The sequence below is a fragment of the Odontomachus brunneus genome, unplaced genomic scaffold (assembly GCF_010583005.1).
Source record: "Odontomachus brunneus isolate Ranch 3 - 2012 unplaced genomic scaffold, Obru_v1 Obru_scaffold_042, whole genome shotgun sequence".
Classification (NCBI taxonomy): domain Eukaryota; kingdom Metazoa; phylum Arthropoda; class Insecta; order Hymenoptera; family Formicidae; genus Odontomachus; species Odontomachus brunneus.
This window is the reverse complement of record NW_022639492.1, coordinates 281760-308174: the sequence shown is the minus strand read 5'-3', so window position 1 is coordinate 308174 and position 26415 is coordinate 281760. Positions and strand designations below refer to the sequence as shown.

At 37.7% G+C, this 26415-nt stretch overlaps 1 protein-coding gene across 14 annotated transcripts in view; it reads left to right on the top strand.

Moving 5' to 3' along the window:
• The window catches only part of LOC116844569 (kazrin), a 315333-nt gene that overhangs the window by 150102 nt on the left and 138816 nt on the right, over positions 1-26415 (top strand). For 5 of the 14 annotated variants that reach the window (XM_032816267.1, XM_032816266.1, XM_032816269.1 and 2 more), the window contains exon 2: positions 23581-23732. The exons of 8 other annotated variants lie outside the window; for them this stretch is intronic. In XM_032816267.1, the coding sequence (XP_032672158.1) occupies positions 23581-23732 (152 nt within the window). Of the gene's footprint in view, positions 1-23580; positions 23733-24336; positions 24840-26415 lie in introns of those variants that run through there. One more of the 14 variants, XM_032816280.1, reaches the window with a different exon arrangement.

Genomic DNA, 26415 nt, shown 5'->3' with positions numbered 1-26415 from the left:
ACACACACACACACACACACACACACACACACACACACACACACACACACACACACAAACATATACACATACACATAGTATATAAAAAAGAAACTGTAATATTTTCTCCGCGTAGATAGATAGATACTTTAATCTTAAAGCGCTCTGGAACGTAGTCCCTTTGCAATGATTAATTACACGTATTATTGGGGTTCTGTAATAAAATATCGTAAAATATAACCACGAAATGATCAACATCAATGGACAAATAGATAGGGATAAATAGATAGATAAAAAGATGGATGGATAGATAGATAGATAGATAGATAGATAGATAGGTAGGTAGGTAGATAGATAGGTAGAGATAAATTGAAAGCTTCCGTCGTTGCGGATGCACGATACGTGGCGCGGTTTTAAGCGACTCTAGGACCGTACATTGTGTACCTACATATCTATTTACCAGGGCACTGTGCCATCGTAAAGTCTCCAAGCTTCGACGGCTGGGCATATGGCTGCGCGCCGTTTCACGGTTCGCTCGCCTCGACTATAACGTCCTCGTCCTTTTTTTGCCAAGCTAAATCGCGATACATTCGATACACCGGCACTGTGCGAGCAAACACTCAAGCTTTGCTAGTTCCTCACCGCGGCGGCGGCCTCGATTCCCTTCGCTCCAGCCCGTGGCTGAATGTGCTTCGTCTATGCAAAGGTATTACAACTAGTCGTGCGATTAAATGGAAATTTCGCCGCGCCGCGGTGCGGCTTAATTATTCAATCCCGTAATTAAATATGACCGCCCGGCTTCGAGCCGGTCTCATTTGCTTAATACGAAAATCGTGTTCGGGACGATAAGAATTTTCAGCCGCGGAGGGGGAGGAGGGGAGGGCCGCCCTGACAGAGGCGTTGGCACGACAGGAAGGAATGCTTCATCGTTTTCGGTAATTTCACGACTTTTACGTAATGTGGGACATGTGTAAAAGGCGGCTCGGCTAATTCCACGTCGCGCGTTACATATACGACGAATAATACAATATACAGTTAACGCCGTGCCACATATTACGCGCCGTACCGCGGCGTATACCTGCGCCATGCATTATGAACCCTGCTTATTCGCCGCATTCTGCTCGGATAGAGTTCCCGTACCTACCTCAACGCCACGGGCGCTGTACAGTATGTTGCCACGCGTACCTACGGCAACCTCCCTTTTTCCTAAGCTTCCGCCGCGACATAACCATCCGCTGTGGTATAAATATTCATGGCTCTGGTTCCATCCCCCATCACCCACTCACTTTTGTCTGTCTCATTCGCCAGTTCTGTCTACCTACTCCATTTCCCGCATTCTACAAGGTGTGCCGGGACTGTCGCGACCGAGATCACGATGATCCGACAGCAACACGGAATTGACTCGATTACTTCGCAATCTCTGAAGGATCAGTCGCGCAAGTTGTCGTCTCGTACGATTAAATTGAAAACATCACTTCTACTTCGTATTTTGCGCAGTAAATTTCATAAGTTTCTCACATGTTGTACTCCACATTCGGTCACCCTTTAAAAACATATTCTCCGCATGCCACATAGATAGGCTTTCTACAGGAATAGAATATTATAGTTTCCTTTTTCTTTTCATATAAATTCTTTTCAATTTTGCTATACATGTTTCTGACAAAAAATAACTGAGAAATAAAAAATATTTATTCGATGGATATTCTAGTATGTAACATATATTTACTTATATTAATATATTTTAAATAAGAGAATAAAAATTTTTCAAATAAGAGAATATACATTTTCTTAAAATCGTAGCTTTTCATGAAAGTATAATATAAGTATAATAAGGGCCGGTTGCGAATGCTAGTGCGAAAAATTAAAACTTTGAGAGAATATAATAATGTTTGACATATAGAAATATTTTTCGGATCTCGCAGTATACGTAGTAGACTAACTGATTGCGCATCAAACTAACCTTGTGTCCAAATTATTAATATGAATTAAATTCCATTATTCCATTCCGAATTATTAATTAGTTTTTGATTCCTTTCAACTTTTTCTGTATTACATCTTTTGCGTATCCTCGCAAATGAAAATAAAATAAAAAATTCGCTTGCGAGGCGAAGTTACGAAGCACATTGTACCACGGCTCTTGGCTTGCATCCCCGACCACATCCTCCTCCTCTGTTCCCGATCTCTCTCTGATCTCATTTCACTACGGTGACCTGTGTATACGGCCCTAGAGACCCTCGCGAGAGGAACGGAGAGAGAACGGGACAGGGGAGACGGGAAGGAAAGGCTGAGAGTAGAAAGAAGGAAGCGAGAGAGCGAAAAAGAGAGAGAGAGGGGTGAAAGAGCGAGAGAGAGAGAGAGAGAAAGAGACGATAATTGGTCGCTCGTCACTAGACCAGCTACCGACGCAAAATAAATTTCCTCGCCGCTAACTAAATTTGGACATGGTCACCTGCCTTGCCGCGTGCGCGAATCCACGATAAAAGGGACGATTAACTTCTCTCTGCCGCGTAGGGAAATTTCGCCGCGCGCGTCTTTACGCGCCACTCGGTACGTGACTAACCGCGGCGGAATGTATTACGGTCATACACGCTCGTGATTCTGCGGACGCGCGCGCTCCGCTTTACTCATCCCTTATTTATTCGCCGCGTTTCCGCACGCCCGCGACCCGGCTAATATTCCCGCGCGCTTATTTGGCGGAAGAGCCCGGGCGACAACGTCGCATCGACGTCGATAACGCGTGTCCGCGCACCTTCATCCCAGGAAATCATGGACGTCTCGCGTCGCCGTGATCGACTGGTTGTTTCTAATTAAACGCGAAATTGCAGAATTGCTCGCGGGAAATCCTTGCGACACTGCTCCACTCTGTTCCAGAGATATTCTGGAATTATTTTATTGAATTTAAAACGATCGCTATCTCGCTCTTCCCTCTCTCTCTCTCTCTCTCTCTCTCCTTCTGTATTATTTTTCTTTTGTAAAATACTCTGTTTGTTAAACAGCTTCTTATGTATAATTTTTTTTATGTACGGTTTTAGACCCGTATTAGTAATTGGCACTTGAAACTTTTCTCAGACAAGTCTTGTGAGACACTCGGATTTTCATTCAGAGTTAGATCCAAGGTTTTTCTCTCAGTTATATGATGCACAATGGTAAAGCTGTGTCACATGACACGGAATTGTAAAAATATCAATTGAATTTTTCTCGATCTAATAATTGATTTAAACAAATACGTTTCAATTCACCTGATTGATTCGAATAAAATCAATTGAAGAACGTTTCATCGATGATTGATTTCAACGAATTCAAGTAAAGGCCGTTCAATTGACGATTCATATGAGCGAAAGGTACCAAAGGTCGTTCCATTAACAATTTAGCAAATCTAATTAAAGACCGTTTAATTGACGATTGAATGTAGCAAATTTAATTGAAGGCCGTTTAATCGATGGTTGATATGAGCAAATTCAATTGATTCAATCGAAATGCGTTCGATTATTCAATTACAATTGGCTTTGTGGGTAATATTCGCATCCGGCAGCATCGTGGTATCATGGAAGCTATCGATGATTGAGAACCGCTACAAGTACACGCAAAACACAATTCTGTTAGTGCAACTGAATTTTTGGTTGCTCAGGGACGAAAATTCGGTTGTAGCAACAAAAAAATTCCTTTATAAGGCTTCTGTATAGTCAATTGTCTTCAGTTGCCTTAACCGAGTTCTAATATCGTTAAATATTCAGACGAATATTTTCGGTTACGACAACAGAAATATTAGTTTTCATAACAGAAATATCGTTTCTAATTATCATCTAATTTTCAGTTGGTTCCTATTTGGTTGCACCAACTGAAATTTTTTTTGCGTATACGCGGACAAAACAATCTCAGTTCGGCTAAACGAATGGGGACGAAAAACTCGCTGACGAGAAATATCTGTGCGATCGAAAACATTCGACTGAACATTCAGTTGCATTAAGACTCGGTTGAGATAACTGAATGCAATTGGCTGAGCAGAAACCTCTTGCAGGAATTTTTCTGTTACCACAACCGAGTTTTACATCTGGTCTCCAAGTAACAGAAAATTCAGTTACACTGACTGACAGTTGTTTTTCCCGTGTAGAACCCGCGTTGAGAGTGGCACTGGTCGTTATCAGTAGTCACCGAGCAAACTTCGATCGACTCGATTGAATTTGCTCATATATCACTCGTCAATTGGACGGTCTTTAATTGAATTCATGGAAATCAATCGTCACTCGAGTGGACTTGGGTAGGATTTGTCGAAATCAAATGTCAAATTAAACGCTCCCCATTTTAATTGGCTTATATTACGCAAAATAATTAGTTAAAAAAGTAATTAATTATTCGCAATCCTGTAAATAACATTAAATTTGTAATCGCGATTTAACTGGAAAATTCTTATCTGCCTCTTCTGACTTTAAGTTTTATGTCCGTATTAAGGAGATGCAGAAGCTGAAAACCGACAGAATATTGTAATTTGTTGCAAAATTTACGTCGTATTGGTTGCATAGAATTACAAATTCATTGCTTTTACGCAATGAAAATACGTGTAGAAATAAATAGGAGCCTTGCTGAGTATGCGACGAAAACGAAAAAAAGATGTTAAATGTGAAACCTCAAGCTGTCAGTTAGCGTAATATTTGCCTAATCCAAAAGCTACGCAGCATGTATATACCGAAAGTGTGGATGCTCCAAACAGAAAAATTTTGAAAAAATATTGTTATATATTCGCATCTGAATTCAGAAACTCAAGGATATCGGAAATGATTGTAGAAAGATGTCTACAGCTGCGTGATTAGATTTTCCATTGAATATAGTAAAACAAAGCAACACACATTCAGATCGTAAGATCTATATGTACAAGAAATGCGAAAAAGATAGCGTGATTGTGTTCGTCACGATCGTCTCTACGTTATCAACGTTTTTGGAGAGTTCGCCACCGATTTCAGTATCTCCTTAATAATTGTTACTTGAAACTTGCTTCAGGTAAGACACTCAGATTTTAATCAGGATTAGACTTGAATTTTTTAGCTGAATCGCAATTGCAAATGTAATGTCACATGTATTATATAATTCAGATAAAAACTTTCATCTATCCCAAACCTAAATTTAGATTTGATCCAACTCTAAATTTAGATTTGAGTATTTTATGTAAAACAGATTTTATGTAACGACTGTTAATCTAAGTATTTCTAAGACTATAATCTAAGACTGTGAATCTAAGTACTTCATCAGAGAGGAGCTTCAAGTAACGACTAATAGTACAGGCTATAGAAGAAAAAATCCTTGAGTGGTATAATAAGCGCGACATCATCTATCTATTCATCTCTCTCTGCTCTGAATTGAATAAAAGTTAAAAGCGGCGAAGATAGCCGTGGGACTGTCCGTTCGTCCCGATCTCTGTCGATTGCTGGGAAATTTGCAGCAACATCTCGTCCGGAACGAAAAGGTTTAGGTACCGTTCGCATTGTCGTATCGCCGGTCACGGATCGTCGATCCTTCCGGTCCGGCTTTCACCGTTAAGGCTCATCCTGAATGCTCCGTCGTGCGAGACAGATTGTTCTAGCGCACATTGTTCTCCGCCGGCAAAAATCGAACAGGTCGATCAAGAGAGCGACGGTCTGATCGCGAATTATGCGTCTCGCGATGACGGCTGTCGAGCTCCACGGGTCGACCTTTCGCCGTCGCGATCACATTAGTGCGATCACAGGAGAGAATTCTTTTTCCTTCCCCTTCCTCCCTCTTAGTCTTTCGCTCTCACTCTCGCTCTCTTTCGCTCTTCCTCGTTTTCTTACACTCTCACGCTCTCTTATTTACCGATTGAATTGGGTTATTCCAAATTTACTGAAACGTCGTGTACACAGGGTGTCCGATAACTTACGAAGGAGCCGCGGTGTACAGATAGATTAGGTTAAACAGAACAAAAACTTCTTCTACTATTTTGCGAACAACCACATAAAAATTTGATTTATTAATCAAAGCATTAGGTCAAATTGAACAAAAAAGTCCTCTGCGATTTTTCAAATAACCATAATAGATGTTTAGTTTATTATGGTATTAATTAAAGAAGATTGTGCACAACTGTATATTATTCTTCTTTAATAACTAAACATGTACATGATTATTTGGAAAATGGTAGAAATCTTTTTTGTCCTAATATGCAAACATACAGTGGCAGACGTCACAGCTCATTCATATGATCATTTATAAGTTTTCTTTAATAATTTAGAATTTTATGCGTTATTCGCAAAATAGTAAAGACATTTTTTGTTAAGTTTGATATAATCTATCTGTACACCGCTGTGACTTACAGGACATCCTGCGTATTATAATTTCCGCGCAAATTGCCATTATTATTATATCGTGTTACGCGATTCTTTTGCCATCTAGCTTCAGTCGTATTTTTTGTATAAAACGTTTTCTTCTTCGAAACGTTCAATTCTTGAACATTATGTGTATTTTTAGTGGTACTTGGGCAATTAGCCGATTACATTTTACGCTCATTAAGCGCGATAATCGGAGCAAACGGCTGTCGGGAATCGCGAAAAGGTGCACGAAATGCAATCGAAACGCGTCCGGTAGATAAGTTTCGCCAGGCTGAAGTCGATTCTCGTTACGAAAAGGTAACGACGTCCAAAGTTTCAGATAAGAAACTTCGTCCGGCGTTCCGGTTGAATTTCTCACACTGAAGTCAAAACAATCTAACGATTCCATCAAACTTGGTCACCGACTCGTTCTGGAAACTTAATCACGGCCGTGTCAACTATCGCATTCGAGAATACGGCCGGATTGGGTGTTGTTTACCCGATCTACGATATATTATCAATTTGAAAATTGAGTTTTTTTCGTAGAGTTCGATCTTCACTTTTTCCTTCTCGTGATGCTCGGAAACGTGCACAAGTTGCCAATACATAACAATATAAACGAAGAAAATATTGCAATAGAAATTGCGTTAAAATTATATTTCTTTTTACAATATTTTTGTAGAAGTGAACTATTTTTGTAAAAGTGAACTATACTGAAATTGCAATAAAGAATTATTATGCACGGGAACAAAAAATCAGCATAACAATGAACGAACCAAACGTCTTATAGTTGAAAGGAACTAGAATTTCCGGTTATTATGAAAAAAATTCGGTTTTGAAGCCAAAATTCTGTTTCTTTGAAATTAAACGCGTTTGGTTCGTTTATTTTCACGTTAATTTAAATAAACTTTTTTTTCTATGCGGAAATAGCAAATTTGACGATCTACGGACAAAATATTGCAATAAAATTCTATTTCTTTGTACAATATTTCTAGCTAGATTATACTGAAATTGTAATATAAATTATTACAGATATTGTAAATTTGACAATTTACTTGATACACGATATAAAAAAAAAACTTTCAAGTAATTGCAATAATTTTACAGAAAGTCAAACGTATGCACATAACGTTTTTAAATAAATATATAAAAATTCCGATTATAATTCTGTACGGTCCGAGATTATAAAAATTTTGTTGTAACTTTTACTACAATATCATTTCAGTGTACCAAATATATGATATATGATATAACCGTCCAAGTAATTAATTTATTACACAATTATTACAATATTTATTTTTTACAATTATTAAAATAATTTTGTAGTAAAGATTCAAATGCATGGAATTTTTAAATAACTATATAGTAATTTCCGTAATTTTTACATGATCCGAGATTACAAGAGATCCCTGTTGTAATTTTTACTGCAATATTTTTCCCGTGTAATAAATCGTTAAACGACATCTCGCATTGCGATTTACTACACTCTCGTTGCGACTTCGAATGCTGATTGAGCTGTTGGACTCCAAACGAAAACGCGTCACACGCGTCTCGCGATTGCGTGATGCGGCGTAACGAGACGTACCGGCACTGCTAAGTACACACCTGAGAAAGAGAGACGCACGAAGACGAAAGGGACGGCGCAAGACGGCGAGAGTTTGAAATTGCCGAGAGTACTTGTGCGGAGAAACTCGTCCCGGCTGTCTGCTGCCTAATACAACCGTAACGCAATAATTATGCGGTCGGGGGTGCGCTAATTAAGGCTGCAGGCAGAAAAAATAAAGGGCATTTAGCATTGGCGCCATGCCTGGTTTTAAAGCTCACTTTTCGCCCGGTGCGTTCCTCGCGCTACCTGCGAGAGCTTTCTAAGCCACCCATCGCGTGAACACCGTTTTCTTTTCTATTGCACTCGGATTAAAATCGCACGTGGTTCCCTGAGGTATTCCCGGGAATTCGCTGCCGACAATATCGAGTTAACAACGTAACGTCGTAACGAAGTAATGTCAAATTGGACGCGGAACAATAAAGACAAAAGGGAGAACAATACAGAAACGAAGATTAACCCCCACGTGGCATATACTCTTTGGGTATTTTAATCTGATACACCGGAGTTGTTTTGTTCTGGTTTATTTAAATTCCATAAAAAGTACTAACACAAATCTATAAAAAATTATAAATATGCTTTTTGTAGAAGTCTGTAGAATACAATTTTGTAAAGAAATTATCACAAATATTTACTTAAGTATTTGATTTTGTTACAAATATAAAGAAAAACGCGATGAAAATGTGAATTTACATAAAAATTTGTAAATTTTCTTAAATTCGTTTTCAAAAAAATTATAAATATTTACGTAAATTCACGTTTTCATCGCGTTTTTCTTTATATTTACAAAATTAACACTCTGAGATTTGAGTATTTGAAAAAAAGAAAATGTTACACATTTCAACTTATCAAAAAATATAATTATTTACATATACACTGAAATATCATTTTTTATTTAAGAAGCGAATAAAATTATTAATATTTTCAAATTTTTGCAGCACATTAATCTATTATAGTATGAATTTTATTAAAATTATTAAAAAAGTTAGCTATATCTACAAAAAAATTTTTTGATATATTACTAGCTTAAACTAGCCGTTGCCGGAATTCTCATATCTCATATCTAAAACATCTAAACTTAAAAATTCACAATGTCAAGGGGATGAAATCAGGAGAAGAGGATAGTGTGTACAGGTTTCATTTGGGTTAGTCTATATTTTCAGAATAGTAAAGAGTAATTATGCAAAATTTGATCTAGATCAAATCCAGGTCAAAAGGTTTAAAAGAACAAGCAGACAAACATTCTATTATATTGTTGTGCTCGCTCCGCGTTATCCCGTCACTTGACGCGCTCGCGCAACCGAAAGGAAGGACACTTCTTAGAAAAAAAGAATTCTCTTTATTTTACAATAAACGATATCGATTAAAGGAATATAATCGCCGGACACGTCCGTTCCTGTCAAAGGCTCGGTATCGTCTCTCTTCTTTCTTCCTTATTTACCTCGTCTCCCCGGACACCGATCTTTTTCCTAAACGATCTCATCTCCCAGGTGATAATAATCTTTAATCTTGAAGAGCAACGGATGGGATAAAATTCACGCAATCGAGCGAGCACAATACAATATATATTTTTCTTGTTTATGTAAAGAACCGAAATATACAATGAAAAGTCATTTTTATTTTATACTTTGACAGTTTAATTTGGCACATTGTGAAAACAACTTTGACTTTGCCTTTTTGTAATATAACAGGTAATTGAAATGGTACAACTGTGTCCAACTTCAAATTCCATATTGCGCCAATTGTAACTGATTTTAGTATGTGAACTGAAAGACCTCATTCCACCAGCTTATAGGTAATTTAAAATTAAAAATTGGATGGGATTAATAATGATCCCAGTGTGCCAAATTAGGATTAACCTTTCGAGCGCACATATCTGGCGAGAGATACCAAGGGTATACAGGTGCATATTCGCGCCAACGATTTTCGCTAACTTATAACTTGACTCCATGCGCAAATTGGTCAATTCCAAACTTTACTTTTTTAATATAAGAAAAGAAATTCAGAAGTTTGCCAACGATACTATAAAAGCCAATAGAAAAGTAATAAAAGAAATTTATTTGCATTTGATTGTATTCCGAAGGAATTATTTTTTTTAAGGAAATCGATGGTGAAATCGAGGGTGCCAAATTTAGGTCGATTTCTGCCAATTAGAAGTAATTTTAATAGACCATAAGTTTACATTATATGGGTTATTTAATATATAACAATCATAATTATATTACCGGTAACTTGTGGGAATACTTTGAAAACCGCCCTGTTATATAATCCATTGATACACTGATACGTGGTTTCTGAAATATTTACTGATTTATTCAATGAATAGTTATTTCTCATACTAGATATAATTGAGAATAGAAAGGGTTTGAGTTTTTAAAGCTATAAATGACGCCATGGAGTCCATATCTCTATTCCTCAAATTAATTCATTACGATCTCAATTACGATATTATTTTATTCATATACATGTTAATGTTTCTGAAATATATTTATATATATTTATATATATTTATATATATTTATATATATTTATATATGAAATATATTTATATATATTTATTAACTTATTCAATTGCAACTTACTCCTATTCTCGGACATAATTGAGAACAGAGAATTTGCAATTTATAAATACGCTAGATAACAATGGGGGATTTTCATTTTATCTCCCTGTCTTATGTATATAATTAGCATTCATATTATCCTCCAAACTCGTATGGAAAGAAGAGTAATGAAATATTTTGTAACAGTTTTTGTATAATATTGAATGGGAAGTAAAATGGAAACACACACACAGGATTAGTTACATCATTAGACAATATTAACGAACATAACGAGCATATTAACGAATTATTGGGTTATATAACAGGGTGGTTTTCAAAATGTTCCCACGGGTTACCAGTGATATAATTATGATTTTGTATATTAGATAATGGATTATCAAATAATAAATTTATAATAACAAATAATAAATTTATGATTTACTGAAATTGCTTTTAATGAGTAGATCAATCCAAATTTGATACTCATTTGCACGATATTGCGCCCTCGAAGGGTTAAATTGATATCTACGGGATTAAAGCCGCGTTGCACTAGAAACCCGTCAAGAATCGTTTAATTTGCGAGACGAGTGTCGAATTTGCCAAAATAACATAAAACACCGAAGAAATTATCTCAGCCAGAATGCAAAGTGCAGGAGGTAACGAAATATTTCCCGGGCAATTTCGCCGACCCACGGTGTATCGAGGGTAATGAGCGGAAGGATAATTTCTCGGCGGAACTTCGTCGGGAACTCGACTTCGCGACCGATACAATTAAGCGTCGGGGGCTCTTCAGCTGTGACACACGGCCATCCGTATGTAAATCGCGTTAAGCGGTCGGGTTGCAGCCTTGCACCTGCGTCGCTCAGAGCGCAACAAAGTTTCGCTCGGATCTCACGCGAGACGACGATTCTGCAATTGCTGCAGCTCGAATCCCGCGGCAGAGCAACAAGATCAACCGGTGGCGTTTACGTTCGCGTCATAAATCTTGACGTAGCAACGCGCGCAAGCCAGCCAGCCTTGCAGCCCGCAGAAAGACGCAAAATAATTCGCAGCGACGCATCTCGCGAGACTTCCTGCCACTTGCGACGGAAGGAGGAGGATTCGTCGATCTCCCCATTCCCGGCAGGAATTGCCGTTCGCGCGCGCGCGGGTGTCTCCCGGCCGAGGGGGTGGCCGAGGACCCCCGCGAGGTACGCGCGGTATTTATTCCGCTATTTCTGGCCGCGCAAGTGACACGCAGCGTTCGCCGTTCGGCAGCGTTCGCGGCGGGACAAAATTCCGCGGGAATGAGTCACCCGGTAATTAGTTCCGCGCGACAACCGCCACTTGCTGTCGCGCGGCAGAAGGAACTCCGAGGGGTAAATTAGTCGCGACAACAAAGCCGGCCTCTCTCGCGGCCGGAAATTGCGAGCGCGGACGTGGCCGCCGCCCGCACGTCTAAAGCGACGCGGTTGCCGAGTAAGATCGAATGAATGCGCTTCCGCGGACGGCGAAAAATTAGGGGAACCAACGCGTTTCAAGAGATACCCGCGAGGATTTCCTCCCGGCATGTTATATCTAATTCATGCGGCTCATTATCCGTAAACGCGACGGCGCTACAACGGGGCGCGTCGTAACTCGTATTTACGAGCCTGTGCCGGTCGGTCGACCTTTCGAGAGGAGCGATCGATCGGAGACAGAGCACGGGAGAGACGGAGAGAGAGAACGCAGGTGAATGTCGGTGACTCGGTCGTTTCCGTCGATATATCGACTACTGCGATGCCCTTTCCATTTATTTTACTTCGACGGATTCGATGACCGGAATGGATTCCTTCCTTAAACACTGTTATTTCTACTAGACGCCACTTTATATCAGAATAGAATTGACGCGTACACGCACGGGACTCTCACTCTCAAATTGAATCACTCGCGTACCTCCGTCGATTAAAGACGACGTTTGGAAACGTTTCTTTTCTAAATAACAATCTAATTAGGACAAGAAGGGCAAAATTACAGATGTTGGGTATTGATGCAATCTTTTGACAATATATAGTCGGTTGAGGATCGATTTGATTTTGTCGAATGAAGTTGCAACGCTTCAAGTTGTCAGAATCGAAAGCCACTATTTAGTTAGATAGGTAGAAATCTAATGCGGTTCTCGAGCAGTGACTGGGCAATTACTTTAGTTTTCTATAGTAACTGAAGAATAAAACTGTTTAGAATCAAAATGTAACGCTTTTCCTGCAGTTACTGAGCACGAAAAATGCGTAAAATTTTAACCTATTTATTGTACGAAAACGGCACAAGAAATGAACACAAAACTATTCGATTATTTAACAATCAATCATTATTCTCTATATCTAATCTATAGAATCATCAAACAACATATTTTTTTTATCTATTTTTGCGGTAGTATTTCAATCAAGTTCTAAGTCCAAGCTATCATGATAGTTTTTATTTGTACCATTAGTATCAGAATAGCCTGTGATGTGTTTTCGTCGCAATGAAATTCTGTATTATTAACATATATCCCATTTATCTTTTTTTTTTTATTGACTTTCATTCCTAACCTTAGTTATCACCTCTGTCATAGAGTTTAATATTGTCAAATGTCTTATTTCCTGCAATTTCTCTTTTTTTGCTCTGCTTTTTTATACGTTTACTTATTGTTCACGCGATTTTAAGCTCTTTTCTAATAATATAAATAAATATGTTTCACATTTATTCAAATGATAGATGTTATAATACGTGCACATTATAAAACTTAGTTAATATTACTGATACTTGGAAAGAATCGGCCCACATATTGTACAGTAAACTGCTTCAATCACTGAATCCAGTTCTTGTTCAGTTCCTACGCAGTACTTCTACAACTAATGAGAATGTATCGATATTTGATAATAGAGCAGATGCTTACATAAACTGCATACATTTTTATCACAGCTTATATGCGCAGCAATCGGTTATAACAGGAACCGAAGTGACAATACAGAGTGTGACGTTTGTGAAATTTGGAAGAAAGAATTTATTTTAAATTAAAACAATATATATTATTTTGAGAAGTAACTTTTGCATATATTTACAACCGATTACCGCGATGAATACATGTCAGTGGTGCCTTTTACTTCTGACAGCTCGAAGTTGTCAGAAGTGAATTGCAACTTTATTCAATAAAAAGTGTGCGAACCGATTTGCAACCGACTGTACAAGTGAATATACTGACGAGTAGAGCAGCGACGGAACCTTTCGACCATGTAATGCAGTCATCTCTTCACCCGTGTTAAAACAATTAAATAGAAATGGATGTTTATGATAACAATTGGTCCACGTATAACTGCAAAGTCACGCATTGGAATGGTAAGTCAGCGGACGCAGCATATGGCGTGTCCAACGACTACGATAAAATCATATGTTGCGTCCACTGACTTGTCGTTTCAATGCATGACTTTACATTTATACATGAACCATTGTTATCATAAACATCCATTTCTCTATTTAGATATTTTAATACGGTTGAGAAGATGACCACATTACATGTTCGAAACGTTACGTCACTTGCTTTGTGTGTGTGTATGTATACTCACTTATACACTATTAACTCTCACATGGCATACATTTTTTGAGCACCTTAATCTGGGGCATTTCTTGAGCACACTGAGGTTGTTTATGTCCTCGTTTATTTACATTCTAAAAATGCTAATAAAAATTTATAAAAAATTATAGAACTACTTTTAGATCTATATAATAGAATTATGTAAAAAAATGATTGTAGATATTCACTTAAATATTTTATTTTGTTGCACATATGAGAAGAAGCGCGATGAAAATGTGAATTTACATAAAAATTTGTAAATTTTCTTAAATTCGTTTTCAAAAAAATTACAAATATTTACGTAAATTCACGTTTTCATCGCGTTTTTCTTTATATTTATAACAAAAATAACACTCTGAGATTTGAATATTTGAAAAAAAGAAAATGTTACACATTTCAATTTATCAAAAAGTATAATTATTTACAAATACACTGAAATATCATTTTTTATTTAAGAAGCGAATAAAATTATTAATATTTTCAAATTTTTGCAGCACATTAATCTATTATAGTATGCATTTTATTAAAATTATTAAAAAAGTTAGCTACATCTACAAAACGTTTATTTACATTCTAAAAATGCTAATAAAAATCTATAAAAAATTATAGAACTACTTTTAGATCTATATAATAGAATTATGTAAAAAAATGATTGTAGATATTCACTTAAATATTTTATTTTGTTGCACATATGAGAAGAAGCGCGATGAAAACACAAATTTATATAAAATTTGATAACTTTTCAGAAAATTGATTTAATATTGATTAAAATTTACACTATAGGATTCTCTTGTGTCGGTATTTGCTTTGAAGATTGTTATTCAGATTTTAGCTTTAGAGCCTTACATACAAAGTAAGTTACGTAATGTTATGTTCTCAAATGACTTTGTTGTTTCTTGTATTAGAGAAAAATGTATAAGGGATAAATTGTGTGGTATAAGGGAGAAATATTGCGCGGCCAGCGAAATATTCGAACCACATAATTCCTTATACATATTTTCTTCTAATATAAAAAAAACAACAGAGACATTTTAGAATCCAACCTCAGATACTCGCCTACATATTGCCTTCGTTTCCTTTTCTGCTTTTTCCTTAATCAACGGGACCAATCTATTATCGAAAGATCCTTGGCCTCGATCGAACGTATCGTCGCGCAGAAGTCGAAGTGCGACGAGCCGATTTATGAAGAAAAGTAGGCGAAGGTTCGTCATTTCCCGTGCGGCTGAGTCGCGGAGGGATCGTCGGGGGCCGTTAGTTGTCCATTTCGAAATTGGGCACCAGAGGGTCGTACGCGGCAGCAGATTCCCGCGCTTCCGAACAAACCTGACAATAACACTCCTATCTGGGTCCTATAAGGGGTGCAGTAACAGAAATTATTGCCCCATCGTGAAACACAGCTGAGTCGTTATCCTAATACCTGCTCGTGAAGGATAAGACGAGACTTAGGTCGCGTTATAAATCACCCCGTGAAACGAATTGTTGGATCTGTAGTTCTACTGATGTAGTAATAATCTCTTTCCCTTTCTTTCGCGCGCGCACTTTTTCCCTCTATCTCACCTCCTTCCCTCTCTCCCTCCCTCTGCCCCCTCCTTTGTGTTTCATGACTTCATACACGAAACTCGCATTTTTATATTTGTACGCGCTTCATATGTTTTTGTGCGAACAAAATGCGTGTTTTCTCTGCGGTCGAAGAGTATTTTTAATTTCGTTCCATTTCACCTCGCTGTACATTTCGTACGTTATTTTGACGCTTGCTGTATTTCATATTTTATTCAGTACTAGCTAAAACTCGGATATATACCCGAGTTGCTGGGTTATTATACAAAATGTCAAGGGGATGAAATCAGGAAGATAGGATGGGCTATCCAGGTTTCATGTTGCTTTTTCGCAGGATGCTAGAGAGTTACTGTGTAAAATTTGATCCAGATCAGTCAAAGGATTCAAGGCTTTATAGGAGACAAGTCAGACATATACACACACACACATGTGTGTGTGTGTGTGTGTGTGTTCTATTCATTTTTATGTCTCGAATCCGATGACTATTTCGAGGGAGAGGATTTTTCTATGGTAGATTTCATTCAGCAATTTATACGGGCCTATTCGCCAAGAAACGCAATCCAATTCATTCGCGACTTTATTGTCCCTTTTCGATTTGGGGTGCTTTATTTCCCCTTTCGTCAACGTGAAAGTGTTTACTCGCAAAAGTTTATCGATATGGATGAAGCCGTAGAACGAATGAGAAAGGGGAGAAGAGAGAGAATAATTTCTTCGCTTGAACTGTGGTTCGCGGTTCGCTGCCAGTCTCGTTTCCATCGCGTTACGCTCGTTCGAAGTTTATTAATGCGGCTAATGTGGGTAGAGTTACATGGGCGTATCAGTTACGAATGTACGAAACGAAAGTCAGCCGATGATAGGAAATAATCGAGATCATTGAAACGGAATACGCGGGATATTTATTACGGCGAGTATAGAAAAACAAAACACGCGTGTATACATCGCGATACATCGTATTTCCTTAAACGACCAAAAATGAAACTCACGAACGGTGAACGACGTTCTACGGCCCCTAAAGTACAATTAGTCTGTAAAGTAAAATTACTGTATTTCCGCTGAAACGCTATACTTATAACTGGCAATTCAGTTGTAAGTGTAGCACTGTAATCAGCAGAATCTTGCTGAGAGGATCACTTAATAATAGAGACTGTTCCCATTATTGAGCTTGCAAACGCAATTGTAAAATTATGTGTTAACGCACGCAAGGCGCAGAGAAGGCGTTAATTCCATTCCACAGACATAGAAAATTGAACTTGCCACAACGAATTTGTGATTTAAATTTTGCACAGTGAAATCTTATTTACACTGATTAAAATCAGTATGTAAGGTACATGGAAAAAATATCGCAATAAAAATTATAATAAACCTTGGACCATACATAGCAATTACGATTAAAATTACTACATATTTGCTTAAAAATATTATGCACGTATGACTTTTAAATTGTTATATTTATCTGAATATTTTTTATATTTACATTCAATAATCACATAAAATTTACGATTGTTATAGCAATTTATGTTATAAAATGCAATTGTAATGCAATGCAATAAAATGTAATTTTAATATAATTCCACCTTGCAAAAAGTATTACAGGAGAGAATATAGTTTTAACGTAATTTTTGCTACAATATTTTCTCTGTGCAAATATAGTCGTTTTATAAAAAAAAGCATTATAATATGAAATATGATTTTAACATGTAATTTTTACTACTAAATTTTTTCCATATACCCTGAGAAAAATATTCGGAATTTGTAATTATATAATCACATGTATAAATAATTATTACAAATTATAGTCAAGAAAATGATATTATTAATATTTTCAAAGTTAACAATATCTTCCATGTTTCCAAAATTAATATTCTCAAAATTCTCGATAACGATTAAGAAAGGGATGGATGAAGGGCGCGTCGGCAATGGTGCGCCTCGTCTGGCGACGACAAAATGCCCTCCGGATGTTGCAGTCTTAAATCTCCGCCGAGTTGAAAATCACCGGCAAAGATTTCCGCGCGCAGCGACGAGAGCCGCGGCAAGAAAGAATGGAAAAACGGCTATAGATCTCCCTTATGAGTTCTGCTGTCACGGTACATAAATCAGAAGCTAGCTTGCAAACCCGCAAGAATTTATCGACTCTAAACACCCACGTAATGCAATCCCCTTGCTCTGCTTTGTCACCGAGACATAAATATACTGTAATAATAAAACATCCGATTTAACACGTCGCGCGCGCTTGCGCGCTCGCCTGCTTCCTTAATCCGTTGATCCGTTGATTGGATTGATAATGAAAAACGACAAGGGCGTCCCCGCTTCGATTACTGCGACAAATAATGGGGACTCGGCGAGTCCCTCGATAATATGGACGCACTTGTTTGCCTTGCACTCGTACGCTCGATTTTCCGGTTCCATTACTCTTGCGAAGCGCGATGCGCGAATAGTCCGCGTCTCCGAGTCTGCTTGGCGTTAAACGAGGGAGAGCTGTGGAATCGAAGCTGCGCTCTCTGTTCACCGCTGAATGCCGCCCTAAATAGAGATGTGAATACGGAGCAATGAAACAAATTATTTAACCATTATTTAACCATTTCGTTACGTGTCATCGCGGCCGTCGGTCGCGCCAAATATGAAAACGTTATTCAGCTGAGGGAGTGAGTGAACTGGCGCGCGCGCACGCAGAAATTGAAATGGCGAACGTTTAATCGCAAGCTTGCAGCAGGTGCGAATTTATTCAGATTGGCGCATAGCTATGCAAAAGTATTCTAAATCGCTTATTCCGTAACGAAGTCATGAATCATTAGATCGTTTAGCGCGGTTCACGCGGATAACGGCTGCCTTGCTTGTCCGAAGAAGGCGCGGACGCCCTCTGCAATTTTAACCCCAGATAGGCAGCTGCAGTTACGGATATTAACAAAGCTATACTCAATAGAGCTATACTCAATATTATAAAATAATATTTAATATTTATAATTGCATGATACATGACACATGTCTCTGTCATAATTTATGTTGATATTTATGAGAAATTTGGCGGATAGAAAATCAGGTTTTCGCGTTTACAGCCGAGCAAATGATACACATGTCCACGGGATAGTTTGTCAGCGTGCATTAGTTTTAATATAACAGTTATGAGATTTATGTCAACGTTTACGAGAAATTTGGCGGACAGCAATCAGGCTTTTATCACAGTCCATTAATATCAACACAATATCCATAACTTATACCAACATTTTTGAGAGATTTAGCGAACATAAAAATTAAGTTTTCCTGTTTCGAGCAGATGACGAATGCGTTCATGAGGACGTTTGACGTGATTTAATATGACACACTGAGAAAAAAAAATATCTAAGAAAAAAAGAATATTTATCCGGTGAGTAATAACAACAAATATATGTTTACTTGTACTGATATAAAATATTTTTTAAGTAAAAAGATGTACATTTTCTCAAAAGTTCTCATGAAAGCAATTGTTTATTCTGTGTAAATAAAAGAGTTTAGATTTAAATAAATTAAATAATAAAATAATATATATAATAATTAAAATATATAATAACTAAATGATTAAATATATATTATTATGCAATATATACTTACGTCGAATAAGTATATTTTACTTTTTTTAGATATTTTTTCTCTCAGTACACCTCTATAATTCATATCAACATTTTTGAGTAACTTTTGGCGGATACGAGGGTTAGATTTTCGCGTTTAGAGCCGAACAGATATCACGTGCGTCCACGGGGGTAGTTTGTCAGCGTGTGTTATTTCGTGCACGAGATCGTATCGCGCCGGAAATTGCAGCGCCGGAAGAGTCGCGTATACAGGACGTATGCGCACAGCGGTAAAAGTCGGCACTTTTTCCTCTTCGCCATCGACGTCCCCGGGCGATTCGCGCCTATGATTTCTGGCCGCGTCGTGACGCGGCAAAGGAGGGCGCGCCACGATAGATCTCTCTTTACGCACTTGCCGTGCGGATGTCGCAGTGCATAAATCAATGGGTAACGTTGTTGAACACGGCGTGGATTTATCGAGAAAACGCGTCTTTCCCCGCGCGTAATGATAAATTATGACGATCGAGTGACGGCGGGTCTCTCATGTTCGCACGACGACGACTACGACGACGGGCGAGGGGATGACCGCGCGTGTGTATGCGTGTACACGTGTACGTGTGTACGGGGTGACGTGTAACATGGGGTGCGACGTCGTTTTCGGGGGACTATCGACGAGCCGTTATTATACGCTCGTCGTTTGCTCGCCAGCCGCCAATACGGACTTTCCATATAATGGCGTCATCCCCGAGGCGTCATCCCCCGCGCGCGCGCGCAAACCGCCTCGCGCGAAAATGAGTCTTGCCAAGTACGTTATTTGTACTATATGTCGGGAGAGATCATACGTGGTCTCTCCCGACGAGAGAAAGAGCGTCAGTGAATTGTACGACGAATTTCGTACACTGAGAGAAATTATTCGATAAGAAATTAACAAACGGATATTTTCGGCCAAAGTGTCGATGAATTTTTGTTCATCGACACATGAATTTTTGTTTCGATCAGGAAACATCCGATGAGAGATATTGGTTAATAATTTTTTGATCGGTTTATCTGTTGAAATGCCATTATGATCGGAAATATTTGATTAAATTTAATGGAATATCCTGATCGGATATAAAAGTTCATCGGTATTTTGATCGGATATATTCGTTAATTTGTTTTTTTTATAATTTTTCTCAGTGTATACTGAAGAAAGAATTTGACGATCACTATCGAGCCTGAACAATAGTTACCAGATGCTTTGGTAAAATTATTTCAGCTAAACGCGTGTACGTGAATAATCAAATAATCTGATAGGTAAAGTACAAATTAAATAAATATGTTAAATAAATAAATAAATATTGGAGGATTATAGTAAATATTGGAGGAACAAATAATCTTGGCAAGGTTTGGTATTTATTACCAATCGTGGTATTTGTTGTTAAGACTTGGTGTCTGTTACCTATTTGTGTTATGTATCAAATAATTTATAAAATAAAGCCGTATTGTTTAGCGATACCTATTATATGACAAATAGACGAAATATACGAAATAACTAAATATTTATGATCACTTCGTATCAATAGTTAATCAATAGTTAAACTATTTAATAATAAATAATCGACTATTTAGTATTTATTAATAAATTATTTGGTATTATTTAACCAAACCATTTAATTGGCTCAGCTAAATGAAGAATTTATTTTACTAGCTAATTTTTAATTATAGCCAGACGGCTATTAGCCATTATTATATTTGATATTGATTACCAAATATTGCACTGAAACTTTAAATGCAATTATTAACTGTCACATTAATTCTTTTTCAATCTATATCGGTCTTAATTCCGAAACGCTAACGTTTGTAATTTGTTAATGAATGTTAATTATCCTGGCTAATTAAATAAAAATAACGGTTTTTGCAAAAGCGACAATAATAACATATGGGATGTTGATACGCAAACGACCGTCGGCGGCGACGGTTTGTATTTTACCTATCAGATTATTTGATTATTCACGCGTTTAGCTGAAATAATTTTACCAAAGCATCTGGTAACTATTGTTCAGGCTCGATAGTGATCGTCAAATTCTTTCTTCAGTATACACTGAGAAAAATTATAAAAAAAACAAATTAACGAACAAATATTTCCGATCAAAATACCGATGAACTTTTATATCCGATCAGGATATTCCATTAAATTTAATCAAATATTTCCGATCATAATGGCATTTCAACAGATTCTGTGTGTCTTTTAAACAAAAAAAAGGAAGGAAAAATACTTCTATTGATATTCAGACACAACATAAACAATGACAAGAAAAATCAGGCAAGCAGGAGCCAACGACGTTAATCTCAGGACAAAATATACTTATATTTGCGTTATATTTTGTTCTAAGATCAGAACGATGTTGACTTTTATTTGTCTGAGTCGCGGTGGCGTCTTTAATTCGCGCTCTTCTCCGGTCGGTAATCAGGCAATCTACATTTAATTAGAGAGAAACTCTAATCACAGCACACTAATTAACGTCGGTACGTGCTGTGCGTGGGCGACGCGGCTGCAACTCTGCATCGGCTCGTCCGTATAATGCGCGAGAAACGTTTCATCGCCGAGAGACATAGGCTGACTGACCTTTTTACGCGGTATCAAACGAGAGAAAGAGAGAGTGAGAAAGAGAGAGAGAGGGGATAAGAGAGGAACATATAAATTACATTAATTAACATTGACGTACCCCTCACAGCCCCGCCATTACTTGGCCGACGGCGTGAAAACCGCCGCGTATTATGCATTGAAGCGCCGGCGCATTAAATTTGCGGTCTTACTCACTTAACATACTAATCATGAAAGGCTAATGAGCTTATATACACCGCGCCGTGCGCTTGTAATTCACGGATCCTTTCAAGCTGTAAGGATAGAGAGGTGATGCTTCAAACGATAAGCGCTCGATCCCGAGAAGACAGTCTCTTCTCTTTTCGCAGATTCCTGTTTTTTTCTTTTTCGTTAATTTATTCTATTCTTAACGAGATATTGCGAGAAATTATTGTAGTTGATCCATAACGTTTTTGGGGATATAAGAATAAACGAAACTACATTAAGGCTGTCAAATCCATATTAATAACCGTTATTACTTACTTCAAATAAGATACTTATGTTTGAGTTTAGTGTTAGATGCGAGTTTTTTAGTGGAATCGCGATTGTAAATATAATATCGTGTATATGAAGGTCCATATTAATTTATTACTTAAAATTCGTCTCAAGTGAGATACACTGATTTCAATTTAGAGTTGGATGAAAGTTTTTCAATTGAATCGCGATTACAAATATAAATGTCACATATATGTATAGTTCAACAGAAGAACTTGGATCTGATTCTGTATAAAAATCTGAGTATTTTATATGACATAAGTTTTAGGATTCACAACTACTAATACAGGTTCAAGTGATTCAATTGAGAAATTCAAATATAAGTTTAGACTCGTATTTTTAGAGTCATAAGTTGTTACTTCAAACTTGTCTCACGTAAATTATTTAGATTTTTTTAGATTTTTATTCAGAGTTAGATCTGTCTTTTTCAATTGAATTATGTTACATGTGGCATTATAATTGCAATTCAATAGAAAAGCTCTTATTTAACTTTGAGCTCAAATCTAACTATCTGATTTAAGATAAGATTCAAATAATAATTATTAATTTAATATAGGCCTTGATAGGCGCGATATTAAATGTGTAATCGCGATTCCACATAAAACTCACACTAACTCCAAACTCAAATTTGACTATCTCATTTAAGATGAGTTTCAAGCAACAACTATTAATACGGACTTCTATTAATATATAAATTCAGATTTGTGTAATTCACTGAGAAAGTTTCACGTAATACTTTTACTATTAATACTTTAGATATTCAATCAATAAGAATTAATATCGGTTAATAGTCGTTACCTGAAACTTGTCTCGTGTGACATTCAGACTTGAATTTAGAATGGAATTTTTATTTGAATTATATAATATATGCGATATTATATTTGTAACCATTTATTTGAGAAACTCACATTTAAGTTTAAATTAAAATCTCTGATGAAAGTAATAACTCTTAATACAGATTTCAGATTTGCATTCAGAGTTAGATGTGAATCTCAACTGAATCGCGACTGTAAATGTAATGTCGCGTATATCATGTGATCCGAGCGGAAAACTGAAATCTAACTCTGACTTCATACTCTGAGTATCTCACGCGGAACAAGTTTCAAGTAATGACTATTAATGCGGACCTAAGAGTCACGCAAGGATGATAGCAAGCGAGTAATAATTCCCCGCGGGAGGAAAATAACGTCGACGACGTGTCGCAGAGTAATAACAATAATCTTGCAACGCAACGACGTCCACGCTTCGCGGCTCGCGTATCGATTTGCAGGATGGGACCAAACGTCGCAGGGGCTTTTCTCCCGTCGTTTCTCTCGATCGCCCTTAATCGACGTTCTCGCGTAACGCCAATTTCAGGTGCGACCCCGCTGCGCCCGGCGATAAGTGCACGCTCGCCGAAGAATCGCTTACGAGAATGAGCGCGGCCGTGGAGAATGGCGTGGACGCCTCGAAGCCGCGGGGCGTTTTCTCGAGGGCATTCGCCAAACGAGCGCAGCCCTTCGAGGAAGGTGAGTTCGACGACAGGCTCTTGGCCACTGACCCGGCTGTGGTGTTGCACCACAATCTATTTACCTGGCCGCCAGGCCGGGTGAGCTCTGCGCAAAATTCGTGCCCGAGGCGCGTCACCGCGCTGTTTCCGTCCGCAATGTGAAGCATCTATTTACATCTTCATCCCGTAAACATCGAAAATCGACGTGCACAATATGCGCTGCGCGTTTCGCGCTAGTTTGTATAATTATATAATTATTCGTTGTTTATTGATTCGTTTATTATATGGACTCGATTATTCGCTGTTATCGCTTTTAGTACACAACACAAATACAGATTGTATTCAAGTAAATATTACTTGTTTCAAGTAATAATTTTATATATTCGTAAATATCTATCATAAACTCGTCATATAAATATGAAATTTGTCCGAAATGTCTCCTGAATCTTAACCTATTTAGCATTTTAATCAAGAATATTAAATTTAAATAGAAATTTGATTACTTTATAAAGGCGAATTAACTTTTTCCTTGACGAAGTTTTATAATATTCTTGTAAAAGAATAAATTTTTCCTCTGAATACATGATAATGAACTTTTCTAAAATTTGTTTTACAACTATTATCAGAGAAATATTCTTCGTCGGAGATAGTCATTACTTAAAAGGAAGAAATTAAACCGAACAATTATTTTTTTTAGCGGTGGAATATTTTTTCCTGCGTATGTTGAGGGAAAAATACGTAAAAAATAAAATATATTTGTTCGGTGAGCACTAACAACGGATTTACATAAATCTGAATTCTTTTACTCAAATAGAATAAACAATTGTTTTCATAAAGATCACGTTTTAAAAATATTTTCCTATTTAAAAAAAAATGCTTAGTGCAGAAATATGTGTAGACAAATACTTGAAAATGTATTTGTGGAATATGAAGTTTATTTCTGTGAAAAAGGCTTTATAACTCACAAATAAATTTCCAAAAATTTATTCCCAATATAATAGTAAGAATATGTTATTAGTACCCATCGAATAAATATTTTTTATTTTCTAGATATTTTTTCTCTCACGCACACAGTGCAGGACACGCACTGCAGCCACCGTTGCAGCTCGGAAGTCTTTATACGCGGGTAACACATAACGTATCATCCTGTCGTCATTTTTATTATCACGTGCGAATAGCATGCGTTATAACATCCGGTCGACGCTGCGCGCACATTCACGTTCCCAGTCCGATACGTTTTCCAGTTGGAGTAATAGGCCATGAAGAATCGCGCTTTCACTGAATAGACATTGTAATATCGGCACGGACCATGCGTTGGGTTATCCCCCGTTACTGCCGTCTGCTCTGACCTCGGTGTATCTCGAATCGCGAAAACGCACACGTCGATAAAAGGAAAAACTGAATGGAAAAAACGCGCACTGAGAAACAGAGAAAAAACGGGGAATATTTCGCGCTTAAACGCCATGAGAGCTTAAGATCCTCCCGATTTATACGATAACGATAATAATATCCGGGCGCGCGTTATATATACCTTTTTTTTACTCCTCTCTCTCTCTCTATTAATATACGGGCGACAGATTTGCACGGCTTATGTAAAATGAATGAACTTCCGTCGCACGAATGCGCGTACGGCGCGGCATCGCACTGGATATTCCGCATTTATAAAGGATCACCTGGCCAACGATGGTTGGCTCTCTCTCTCTCTCTCTGTCTCTTTCCTCAGGCCATCCCGCAGGTGCGCCGATTTTGCCGTAACTCGAGGCCCGCCGCCGTCGCTGCCACTGTAGAATTCCGTTCTAATTGGAGAGAGAGAGAGGATATTTGGCCGCCTACACTCCCTTGTAACTCAAAACATCGCTAATCCATTAATCCTGTTTCCAGTGCGCTTGTGTATGCGCTTGGAAGTCAGACCCCGGTAAACCGTGCGCGCTCTCCTCTCCTACGTCGAGTGTATTAAGCGCGATGTAATTCTGGTACTTGTGTTATGGGATTGCAAGGACGCCGAGATATGTCTGAGGGATGCAATAGGATTCATCTCCATTCCTCCCTATCCCTACATATGTCACTGAATGCGATATATTTTATCGAGATTTTTAATCGCTTCCTCGCTCGTTCGCGCGCGCGCGTTCACACTCCAAGTATCCTCGGGTTTTAACGCGCCAACGTTGAAGCGCGCTTCAACGGCACTCACATGGGGTGGTTTTTACAAATCCATATCGCGTCAGTACGTACCCGTATTAAACTTCGTTAATTTTCCAGGGAGATTTGCGCCATAGCAGCGCTCCCTGCTCCCGACCGCAACTTAGTCGCCGTCGTTGCTCGTCGATCCAGTCATTCGTCTCTTCGAGGTCGAGAAAGTTCGGGACGCGAGTAGGAATATACGATTTTGCGATATCTTGCAAGCGTTGCGATTTTCTTTTCTTTAATCGCAATGCGATACGCAACTGGATCTTTATCGAGAAATCGCGCAATACAAAGTTACTCGTCATTTTAATCATTTTAGTATCTATACAAATATCGTGCAATACAATTTATGATATTTTATATTATCTAATCCATTCATCGGCTTATACATTTAAAAGCATAATGAGATTATTCCATTATAATAAACTTAAAATACTAAGTTGCATTATTCCTTTTCATACATGATTTTTATTTATCTTTTTTATACATATTTTTTTATATTGTGTATATATTTATAT